Source organism: Babylonia areolata, chromosome 11 (assembly GCF_041734735.1).
Source record: "Babylonia areolata isolate BAREFJ2019XMU chromosome 11, ASM4173473v1, whole genome shotgun sequence".
In the NCBI taxonomy this organism is placed as follows: domain Eukaryota; kingdom Metazoa; phylum Mollusca; class Gastropoda; order Neogastropoda; family Buccinidae; genus Babylonia; species Babylonia areolata.
Window position 1 is genome coordinate 2,953,849 of NC_134886.1, and position 12,500 is coordinate 2,966,348.

General features: G+C 43.5%; 1 protein-coding gene across 2 annotated transcripts in view; it reads right to left on the reverse strand.

Moving 5' to 3' along the window:
- LOC143287463 (uncharacterized) overlaps window positions 1-12,500 on the reverse strand; it is a 46,830-nt gene that overhangs the window by 8,820 nt on the left and 25,510 nt on the right. For both annotated transcript variants that reach the window (XM_076595466.1, XM_076595465.1), the window contains exons 14-22: window positions 12,270-12,500; window positions 11,472-11,587; window positions 10,978-11,143; window positions 7,810-8,007; window positions 6,185-6,272; window positions 3,705-3,940; window positions 3,157-3,245; window positions 1,605-1,775; window positions 59-209 (exon numbers count right to left, since the gene is read on the reverse strand). The exon at window positions 12,270-12,500 is cut by the window's right edge and continues 25 nt beyond it. In XM_076595466.1, the coding sequence (XP_076451581.1) occupies window positions 59-209; window positions 1,605-1,775; window positions 3,157-3,245; window positions 3,705-3,940; window positions 6,185-6,272; window positions 7,810-8,007; window positions 10,978-11,143; window positions 11,472-11,587; window positions 12,270-12,500 (1,446 nt within the window). The remainder of the gene's footprint in view (window positions 1-58; window positions 210-1,604; window positions 1,776-3,156; window positions 3,246-3,704; window positions 3,941-6,184; window positions 6,273-7,809; window positions 8,008-10,977; window positions 11,144-11,471; window positions 11,588-12,269) is intronic.

Genomic DNA, 12,500 nt, shown 5'->3' on the forward strand with positions numbered 1-12,500 from the left:
ACACACATTTTGTGACAGTCCTACGCTAGTCCTCAGTCTCCTTCCCTCGTATGTTTACCTTCTTTCTTGATCTTCAGCTCGTTGATGATCCCTTTCCGACCCAGCGATTTGAGGGTCTCCATTTGTTTGGGCTGCTGGATTTTGTTCTCCTTGAAGTTCCTCTTGTACATGGGCAGGCCGATCTCATCCAACCATTCATCAGCGTTCGTCTGGTGAAACAATGGTGTTGTGGGTAAGCCAGTAAGCCAGTGTGCATTTCCTTTTAATGGAAGTCTGGTAAACATGCGAACACTTGTTTTAGCTTTAGTGTTTTCAGGAAGTGCCAATACAAGCAGCAGTAGTATTGCCAATAAGTGTACTGCTCGTGGTATCGGCAGACGGAAGTTGTAGCAGTAAAAGCAGCAGGCAGTAAGTAGCAGCAGTAGCAGTGGCAGTAATGGTATATCGGCTGAGCGTAGCAATTCACTCAACAGCAGAGGCAGCAGCAGCATGAACGGCAGAAGCAGCTCAAGGTGCTTTTCCTTCTCAGTGCAGTCACGTCACTGCGAGCATTAAACAGAAATTAAAGAAAGGACAAGAGAGGCATGGCTTCAAGACTTACTTGTGATACATATCCGTAAAAAAAAAGCGTTGAAATGTGTTTATGTTTGATACTATAAAGTTCGGAGAAGGGCATAATTGTAGATTCGAACCAAGCATCTTCGGGTCGAAAGATAGTATATTTGCTCTCAGTACTACAGCTTGCCATGGCAGTTTAAAAAAAAGTATTTAAACATATTTTTAGCATGATAAATCGATTACGGTATTGGAAGTGACAACGCCGATTGAATCATACTATTTTGGTGTATTTCGATTATTTAAGAAGTTCTTTAGTCCGCGGTAAAGGAGACGTTGCCATCGCCTCAGGCACACCGCCACATGTAGCAGTTTTTTTCCGGATCTTCAGATATCCGTGTTCGATAGGCTTACAGAAACTACAAAACGGTCTATTTGATTAATCTTTTATGTTCATTCTAGTTAATTCAGTATCCACTTTGAAATATTCATATACAGTAAACAGGTCGATGTAGTTGTATGTGTTCTGTCCAAAAATTGTATTTCTTTTAATTGCGAACATGAAAAACGAGATTTTCTGGAACCGGATCCTCAACGAAATAAACCGTTCATGATTCGGAAATACAGCTTAATCCGGAAGACTTTCCACCAATTATTGGCATGACTGAAGATTATTTCCTACTGTATTCAATCCAAATTCGGTACAGGCAGACAAAGTATTTCCAGAGAAAATGACAATGTTAATTAAAGTTTACCACGGACACACAGACAGACAGACATACACACACAGACACAGACACACACAACCGAACACCGGTTTGTTACACAGAATCACATTGTTTACACAAGTGTGTGAAGAATGACAGTGACAGTAACGATGTAACATTCCTAAATACCACTTTCCTTGCATCGTTCAGAGATCTGTCCGCTTCACCACAAAACAACACAACACAGCACACTCCACACAGCTCATCTCACATGCACTTTGTATTCAATCCGCTTCACCACAAAACAACACAACACATCACAATCCACACAAATCAACTCACGGGCACTTTGTATTCGATCTCAAAAGCTGGGATGAGCTTGATCTGATCCGTGAGATAGTGTAGATGACCTTGCAATGTCACTCCGATGCGTCTTAGGTCCTTTTCCGTCATGCTGGTGATGAACAGAGTGTTGTCGAACCCATGCTTCTCGAACAGGTGCAGGTACTCGCTCTGAAACCAGGGACCGTGCTCGTCATTCTATTTGTCACAGGCACTGCGGGTGTGAATGGGTATCCGTCTTGGGCAAGGTGAAGGTTTAACTCTCTCCATACGAACGGCGAAAGACGACGTTAACAGCGTTTCACCCCAATTACCATCATCAAAATATTGCAAGTGGAAGGCTCTTATACTGAAGAGGTGAATGTTGACAAAGAATACCACAATTCTGACGACGGAAGCTAAAGGTTGGGTCATTCAGACACCCACTGGACATCCGAGGGGTCTGTGTAGAGGAGAAGAGAGGACTGGCCGTACTGAGTGAGTTAAACGGCGGAAAAAGAGGACTGGTCCCCGCCTTCTTACATCGAGCCTCGGACACAGTGAATGAGTTCACTGTCCAGATGGCCCATTTTAGACAGTGGGACCTTTTACCAGTAACCTTAACAGACACTTGAGTTGTCACAAGAAGAGAAATTATGACAAGAAGAATATTATAATTATCAGCGTGGATATGAACTTCGGCGAAACAAACATCTGTTGTTACACAATGAAATCAAAATCACATGATATGTTCATTTAATGTGATCACACGGAGGAATGCAAACAGATCAGAGATAGAGAACGAATGAGAGAAAGAAATATTTCATTCCAATTTCTGTTTTCCTCAATGAGGCGTCAGTACGTTCGGGCAAATCAGAGACAGAGACACAGGAAGAGAGACAGAGACAATGGGACAGAGACATATAGAGAGACAGAGAGAAAGACAGAGAGAGAGAGAGAGAGAGAGAGAGAGAGAGAGAGAGAGAGAGAGAGAGAGAGAGAGAGAGAGAGAGAGAGAGAACACTAAACACTGAAATGTTTAGTCATTAGTTGAAAACCTCTGGTGACGTAGTAGGTGCTAATCAGAACGAAATGGCGCAAAACAGATGAAATGGAACAGAAAGGAAAACACAGAATTGAAACAACATAAACTAACAAGAGATTTGGGACACTTTGGCACTTTGTCATTAGCTCAAAGTACATGTGACAGGGGGGGTAATGTGCCTTTTTTCAGTCGTTTGTCTCCAAGATTTGGACAGTACACAGAAAACAAAGTACAGATAAACCATGTAATAAATACTTACGCATGTAACATTGACACACATCATATCAATACAAACACATATTAAAGTACATATGAATCATGAAATAATTATTTATGCATCAACATCAAAACCCATCATATCAATACGAACACATCTTATAATTACAATGTCGAGATTGACCATCCAAATGTAGCCCTTTCTTTTCATGAGAGAGAGAGAGAGAGAGAGAGAGAGAGAGAGAGAGAGAGAGAGAGACAGACAGACAGACAGACAGACAGACAGACAGACAGACAGAGTTTCCGACTCACTCTCATCTCCTTGGGTAGCCATTCCCCAACAGGTACTGGTTCAATCTCAACAGGTATTTCATCGTTCAGCTCGTGCGCTGCCTCGCTGTCTGAATGTCAACGGACAGACAAACAGAAAGATAACCGATACAGCAATGGCTGTCGTAATCGACTACAGTAATCGATAAACAGACAGAGAGAGAAGAAGAGGGGTTGGAGCAAACTATGTGGGTCAAAGGACAAAGACACTGACTCCAGAACATAATACAAACACAGCGGTGATGACGATGACAATGCTAAAACCAGCAGGAATATGTGGGAATGAGAGAGGGGAAGATAGGTGAGTCAACACCAGTATAAATGCAGCCGATAATAAAAAAAGTAATCACACACACACACACACACACACACACACACACACACACAAAGCTCTTGATGGCTGGATGTTAACAAATGAAGTGTTTCCTCAACTACCCTCGTGAAAAAAAAAATCGTTGCCTTCCTCCACAAACCAAACCAACAAACAAATAAACAAAAAAGAAAAGAACATTAACGAAACATCCACTTACAGATCATGGCCGAAGCTCCCTCCACCTCAGGACCCAGGGAGGCCACAGGACCCATGGAATGCGGACCCATGGAGTGGGGACCCATGGAGTGGGGACCCATGTAGGACTGGGGACTCATGTAGGACTGGGGACCAGGCTCATCGGCCATGGACAGGCTGACGGATGGATGGCGAACAGGCACAGGGGGCTCTGCTGCTGGGTTGCCTCGGGCTGCCTCCGGGCCCCCATCACAGCAGCTGAGTAGCGGTAAATGAAAGATCATTATCATGATGAAGAACATCATGTTGTTGTTGTTGTTGTTGATGATGATCGTGATGTTGTTGTTGTTGTTGTTGATGATGATCGTGATGTTGTTGTTGTTGTTGCTGCTGCTGCTGATGATGATGATCGTGATGTTGTTTTTTTGTTGTTGTTGATGATGATGATGATGATCGTGATGTTGTTGTTGTTGCTTGATGATGATGATGATGATCGTGATGTTGTTGTTGTTGATGTTATTGTTGTTGTTGTTGTTGATGATGATTGTTATTACTGTTGTTCTTGATGATGCTATTATTATTATTATTATTATTGTTGTTGTTGTTGTTTTTGTTGTTTTTGCTGATGATGATATTATGATAACTCTTCTTCTTTGTCGTCTTTCTTCTTTCTCCTTCTTCTTAAATGTCATCATTATTAGAGAACATTTTGACAGCAAGTAACTATAAAGTACTACTTCTCGCTTTGAAAAGACACTGAGAAGATTATAAGAGACGTATACACACACACACACACACACACACACACACACATATATATATATATATATACACACACACACACACACACATATATATATATATATACACACACACACACACACACACACACAGAGAGAGAGAGAGAGAGAGAGAGAGAGAGAGAGAGAGAGAGAGAGAGAGAGAGAGACCAAAGGGACATGTACAACACAGTGTGCTACAATGGAGCAGTGTCTGACTCGTTCCAAATAAGCAGTGGTGTCAAGCAGGGTTGCGTGCTCGCCCCAACACTTTTTGCCATATTTTTCTCCGTGCTTCTGTCATATGCGTTCGCAAACAACGAAGACGGAGTTGACCTACACACAAGATCTGACGGAAAGCTCTTCAACCTGGCCAGACTCAGAGCCAAGACCAAAGTCAGGCGTGTCACCATCAGAGAGGCTCTCTTCGCCTATGACGCTGCACTGGTGACACACACAGCGGAAGCACTCACAGACCGCCCTGTGCACGCATGCAACGAATTTGGCCTCACCATCAGCCTGAAGAAACGGAAGTGATGGGACAGGGCACTAACTCTCCTCCAACAATCCACGTCAGGAGCCACGAGCTGAGCTCAGTTGACCGGTGTCAGTATCTGGGGTCGACAATAACTTCGAATCTTTCCCTCGAGCCAGAGATCAGCTCAAGAACTGTCCGTGTCCAAACTTCACAAGTGGGTGTGGTCAAACAAACACTTGATGGTGAACACCAAGATGCTGTTGTTCTAAGCACCTACTCTACTCGAATGAAACATGGACCACACATTCCGCCGAAGAGAACAGACGAAACAGTTTTCATCTCCGATGCCTCAGACGCATTCTTGGAATCAGATGGCAGGACAAGATCCCAAACACTGAAGTGCTTGAGCGTGCGGACTTGCCATCTGTTTTCGTCCTTCTGAATCAACACCGTCTTCGCTGCCTCGGTCATGTTCGCCGAATGGAGTAAGGCCGCATCCCTAAAGATCTGCTGTCCGGCGAACTATCAGAGGGATCCAGGCCCCAAGGCCGCCCGAGACTAAGATTCAAAGACGTTTGCAAGCGGGACCTGAAAAGTACAGGTATTGATGTGCTGTCCTGGGAAAGCCTTGCGGACTCACGTGGACCCTGGAAATCTGCCATTCAGAGAGGGGTGAAATAAGCAGAGAGAAGCAGCATTGACTCGCTGAGGAGAAACAGAGGCACATACAAATCAAATTCTGTAAACCAAGCAGCATCTACCCATACCTGTCCCACATGCAGCAGAGATTGCCACTCCAGCATCGGTCTACACAGCCACAGCAGGAAGTGTAATGCCCGGCAGTGACTACATTTCTGGTGCAGCCATTGTCTCTCGAGACTGAAGGAGGCTGACGAATATATATATATATATATATATATATATATATATATATATATGCACACACACACACACACACACACACATATATATATATATATATATATAGAGAGAGAGAGAGAGAGAGAGAGAGAGTGAGAGAGAGAGAGAGAGAGAGAGAGAGAGAGAGAGAGAGAGACCAAAGAATAGAACAATGTTAAAAATATTCATATAAAACAATGACATGCGTACACAATGCCGTGTATCAAATATTCGAGTCACCTCGCGCCCTCCCCCTCCTCCCCCCCCCACACCTACACGCCCCAGCTGCCCTTCCCCCCGCTCCCCCCAAACAAACAAACAAACAAAAAGCCTCGAATGACTCACAAGAAAACCTCATAGAACAGTTTCCGCCATCGTTCTTGCCAAGACACCTTCTTCATGGCTGAACTGGCTGTGGCTTCTTCTCGTGTGCCTGTGTTGGTGGAAACATATTTTGTATTTGTATTTTTGTATTTTGTATTTCTTTTTATCGCAACAGATTTCTCTGTGTGAAATTCGGGCTGCACTCCCCAGGGAGAGCGCGTCGCTACACTACCGCGCCACCCATTTTCTTTTGTATTTTTTTCCTGCGTGCAGTTTTATTTATTTTTCCTATTGAAGTGGATTTTTCTACAGAATTTTGCCAGGAACAACCCTTTTGTTGCCGTGGGTTCTTTTACGTGCGCTAAGTGCATGCTGCACACGGGACATCGGTTTATCGTCTCATCCGAATGACTAGCGTCCAGACCGCCACTCAAGGTCTAGTGGAGGGGGAGAAAATATCGACGGCTGAGTAATGATTCGAACCAGCGCGCTCAGATTCTCTCGCTTCCAAAGCGGACGCGTTACCTCTAGGCCATTTGAGAACAACGCAATGCGGCAATGGACATTCAGCACAGCATGCAGACGTGTATGAAGCGCACTCTTGTGATAAATCTATATGCACACGATCGACTGCAACAGCAACCAAAAACAGGAGCATTAACAATACCAGTGGAATGTGTTTGAACAAACAGTCGGGGTTATATTGTAATACGCCTGTTCAACATTAAACAGTATGAACAAAGTTTCCTTTTCCTCTTCTGTCTAAAAGATTCGTTCTGAGACAAGGGGTAAAAGCCATATCAGTAAACATTCTTCTTTTTCTTTGTAGTGGTTATAGTAGTAGTAGCAGTAGTGGTACTATTTGTTGTTGTTGTGGAAGGTTAAGGATGACTTTTCACTGCCATCAGGGCAGTGATTTCATATTCATCCACTGTGTTTTGGGCCTGGCATATGAAGTTGGGGCCCAGTCATCGTCTTCACCACCATCATCATCACCATTATTATCATCACCACCATCATCATCACCATTATCATCATCACCATCACCATCATCATCACCACCATCATCATCACCATTATTATCATCACCATTATCATCATCACCATCACCATCATCGTCATCATCACCACCATCATCGCCACCATCATCATCATCGTTATCACCACCATCTCCATCATCGTCATCACCACCATCATCATCATCGTCGTCATCATCACCACCATCATCATCACCATCATCATCATCGTCACCACCACCATCACCTCCATCATCGTCATCACCACCATCATCATCATCGTCGTCATCATCACCACCATCATCATCATCATCATCGTCACCATCATATTAACTATCATCATCACCACCACCACCACCATCAGCATCATCAACATCATCATCACCACCATCATCATCACCATTATCATAATCGTCACCACCACCACCACCACCACCACCATCATCACCACCACCACCACCACCATCATCATCAACATCATCATCACCACCACCATGACCACCATCGCTATCATCATCGTTATCACCACCATCATCATCACCATTATCATCATTATCATCACCATCATCGTCATCACCACCACCATCATCACCATCACCACCACCACCATCATCATCATCGTCATCTCACCCCAGCTGTCGTCGGTGATGTTGCAGACGCTGTAGAGTGTGAGGACGAGGTAGGCGGAGGGCAGGCAGGGCAGGTACCACACGCCGTACACCAGGCACACAAACTCCCGGGGATGCAGCAGGCCGGCGATGAAGAAGATGCCCACCAGGCCCGCAAAGTACAGCGTGGTCATCGACACGGGCAGGTCCACGCTGATGTCTGTGGGGCGGCAAGGAGTGGTGGTGGTGGTGGTGGTCCACATATGGTGTCAAATTGTACATATAACGCGTGGATGTTTAATACCATCTTTTAACAACCACCATCCCCAAAATGATAATTTTGACTGATGTTGTTCGCCTGATATGTAGCTCTGATTTTGCTTTTTGACTCACTTGTGTAAACAAAGTGAGTCTATGTTTTAACCCGGTGTTTGGTTGTCTGTGTGTGTGTGTGTGTGTGTGTTGTGTGTGTCTGTGTGTCCGTGGTAAACTTTAACATTGACATTTTCTCTGCAAATACTTTGTCAGTTGACACCAAATTAGGCATAAAAATAGGAAAAATTCAGTTCTTTCCAATCATCTTGTTTAAAACAATATTGCACCTCTGGGATGGGCACCAAAAAATAATAAATGAAGCCTAATTATATGCAAACTGCATTTACTGTTATATTTATATTTTCTGTATTCTCTAAACTTGGCACTTTGATCTGATATTCTGACACAACAAGAAGAGCAGTCATTATTATTATTTTTTTTTTTTAAACAGGACCTTCTTTTGCCAAGCATGGAAGTTTTATTTATTTTGCAAACGTTTTGGTGCAGATAGTAAAAAAGGGAAATTACTCTGTAATTAATGCTTGGGGACTTAATTTGCTTTAAACTGATCTTTCTCATCTTAAACATTACATTTTGAAATTATACTCAATACATAAAAAGCTTGTGTGTTTTACTCTCAGTGTACAGGGCTTTCGCTATGTTCATTCGCCCAAGTGGTCTTTTTCGAAAAATACTAAAATCAATACGACAAGTGGACTTTACAGATCTGTTGGCTGAGCCCTGAAGGTCATGGGCAAAAACCAGTTGCGTACACATATTTATACACATTCAAAGCGCGTGCTCATATTTTTTGCGAACGCGAACGACGCCATTTTGTTTCAAGTTGTTGACCTGCCCGTTCAATCCTATATTCAATGGACAATACACGATAACATGTGATGGAAAGTTGGAGAAGGAGACCGTTAAATATTTATTCAGAGAAAGATTTGTGAACGCCTCATCACTTACTGGATTATGCCCCAAACTGCCATAAAAATATCCACAGAATCAGTCGGAATTCACAGTTAAAAATTGTAAACCATGCGAGTTAATACCCTTGAACTGATCACGATGAAACGAAAAATATTCCAGTCTTGACTTTTCTCAAAATGAAGTCCTTTTCACTTCTTACGACGTTTAGAAGTACTTGTACTTGGCTCTACATGTTATTAGTTTAACAAAATACTCAATTTTCATATCAACTTTAAAACTAGAATGAACATAAAAGAGAAATTGAATCTCGTACTACATTCCCGGCGAGTGTAACTAAACTTGTACATCTATCTAGATCTAGTGAAAATGGCTAAATGTTGCAGTGTGCTTGCGGCGATAGCCATTAAAAAGAATTTTTTATTGCCCTTAAAGATTTTTTGAATGCCCAAGATACACCAGAATTATATGATTTAAACAGCGTTCTCACTGCGAATACCGCAAATGATTTATCGCCCTTTAAAAAAGTATGTTCAAATGTAAAATTTTAGAACGTCAGTTAAGGAGCCACGATAGTGTAATGGATAAGGCAGTTTCTTTTCACCCGAACACGCGGGGTTCGAATCTGGTTAGGATTTTTTTTTTTTTCCTTTTTAAACGCGAAGCTTTATAATAACAAATACAGAACACATTTTAACGATTAGATTTTTTCTTTTTAGTGTATCACAAGTGAGTCTTGAAGGCCTTGCCTCTCTTGTTTATGTTATGTTGTACGTTTCATGCAGTTGAAGATGTGTAAAAAAAATGCACATCAGCTGATGTGTGTGTACAGTAGTGATGGTGTCTGGTTCTTGTCGTTTCTATATATATTTTTTTTTTTTACATTCTGCTTCATAAACGCATAATGGCTAATGTGTGTGGACAGTAGTGGTGGTGGTGGTGGTGTGGCGGTTGGGTGGTTGTTGTTTCTATACCTTTTGTTTTCGATCCGCTTCGTAAATGCACAGTAGCCAATGTTCTTGAGCAGTAATGTCTGGTTTGTTGTCACTAAACATTTTACATGTTGCTTAATAGATGTGTAGGTGTTGTTGTTTTTCTTTCTCCAAACCGATCTCCGCAGTGTCCGCAGTTCTTTTTCGTTGTTTTGCTTTTTCTCTCCTTTTTACTGGACAATTTACATGCTGCTTCCGAAAAAAAACAACGGTGTGTGTGTGTGTGTGTGTGTGTGTGTGTGTGTGTGTGTGTGTGTGTGTGTGTGTGTGTGTGTGAATTTTATATATATATAGAGAGAGAGAGAGAAAGAGAGAGAGAGAGAGAGAGAGAGAGAGAGAGAGAGAGAACACTGAACACTTTAATGTCAATAGCTTTACAGCCCTAATGACATGGGGGTTCATAATACAAATAACAACATGCATCAATAATAATAATATTGATGAAAACCAAATACAAAACGAAATCAATCATTATGTGCAACTAAGTGCAGTTCGACCATCCATTCAAAGTAATGTGATGTAGAGAGAAAAAAACAACAACATAAATGTATAACATAAATATTTTCCATATGAGAATGACAATACAGATTTCAATTTTCACAATGAACAACACCAGATACTATATTATTGTTTTTTTCGTCGCATGTTATTCGCTTCGGCAGTATATTCTGCAAGTGACTGCAGTGAAGTTTCCTGATTTAGATTAAACACTCCAAAAAATATCTTCATTCTTTGAGAGAGAGAGAGAGAGAGAGAGAGAGAGAGAGAGAGAGAGAGACATTGATTGTAACGTTCCATATGCGCCATACAACTGTTATTCTCGTGCATTGTTTACGTGTTTTACATCACTTTTTTTCTTTCTTTTTTTTCAGACAGTAGAAGTGATTAATTTTGTATTCTGCGCTCCCAATCAGTGCCTCACCACCACCACCACCACCACCACCATGACTTACGCAGGTCGGGGGGCAACGTGGTGCTGACGACGGTGCGGTTGGTGGGGGGCGATGAGGGGCCCTGTCCGGCGGTGGGCTGGTTGATGTCGTCCACTATCTGCACGGCCGTGCCTACCACCACCGCCGTCATCACCACGGCGTAGAGAAACGTGTACAGCTTGGCCACCTGGACACAGCCATGGACATGGACATAGATGTAGTCATTGACACAGACATAGACATATGGTCATTGACATCGACATCGACACAGACACAGAAATACACACACACACACATAAACAGACCCCTACGCCCCCCCCCCCCCCCGCCCCCCTCCCCACACACACACAGACAGTGAAACACAGACATAGATATACACACACACACACGCGCGCGCGTACACACAAACACACACGCACACAGACACACAGACACACACACGTACACACAAACACACACACATACAGACACATAGACACACACACACACACACACACACACACACACACACTCACCGTGAGCTGTGTCTTTTGCGAGGTGTAGACGCAGACGACAGAGAAGGCAATACAGGCCAGCAGCTGGACCACCACTGTCGCTATAGGGTTCATCACCCAGGCGTACGACAGCCCGCCTGAAAACACCAATCATTCAATCATCAGGCAAACAATGTGGACTGGAGTGATGGCCTAGAGGCAACGCGTCCGCCCAGGAAGCGAGAGAATCTGAGCGCACTGGTTCGAATCCCGGCACAGTCGCTAGTATCCTCCACCCCCCACCCCGTCCACTAGACCTTGAGTGGTGGTCAGGACGCTGGTCATTCAGATGAGACGATAAACCGAGGTCCCCAGTGCAGTATGCACTTAGCGCACGTAAAAGAACCCACGGCAACAAAAGGGTTGTCCCTGGCAAAATTCTGCAGAAAAATCCACTACTACAGGAAAACAAATAAAAAAACCCACTGAAGGCAGGAAAAAATACACACACACACAAAAATGGGTGGCGCTCTCAGTGTAGCGATGCGCTCTTCATGTGAAGAGCAGCCCGAATTTCACACAGAGAAATCTGTTGTGATAACAAGAGTATAAAAAAGAGTAAAAAGAGCTATACAATATAATACCATCATAAGGCAATCAACCAATGAATGGTCAATCAGGTACCCCACCCCGAAACATGCAATACAATACAATCATAAGGCAATCAACCAATGAATAGTCAATCAGGTACCCCACCCCGAAACATGCAATACAATACAATCATAAGGCAATCAACCAATGGTCAGTCAGGCACCCCACCCCGAAACGACCAGCACCCACCCGAAACGACCAGCATGATGGTGCTGGGCCCAATGAGGCTGGAGAAGAGCAGTAGGGCCTGGTACACGATGAAGATGTGAGGCACCCGGTCGTTCAGCAGGGTCAGCTGCCGCCACTCCCTCAGGATCAGCATCAGGTTGGCCAGGGTGGAGGCGATCCATCGGCGTCGCTGCTTGTAGAACTCGTCGAAACTTCCTGGGCAGTTGGTGCTGTTCTCCGAGGCGGCACAGT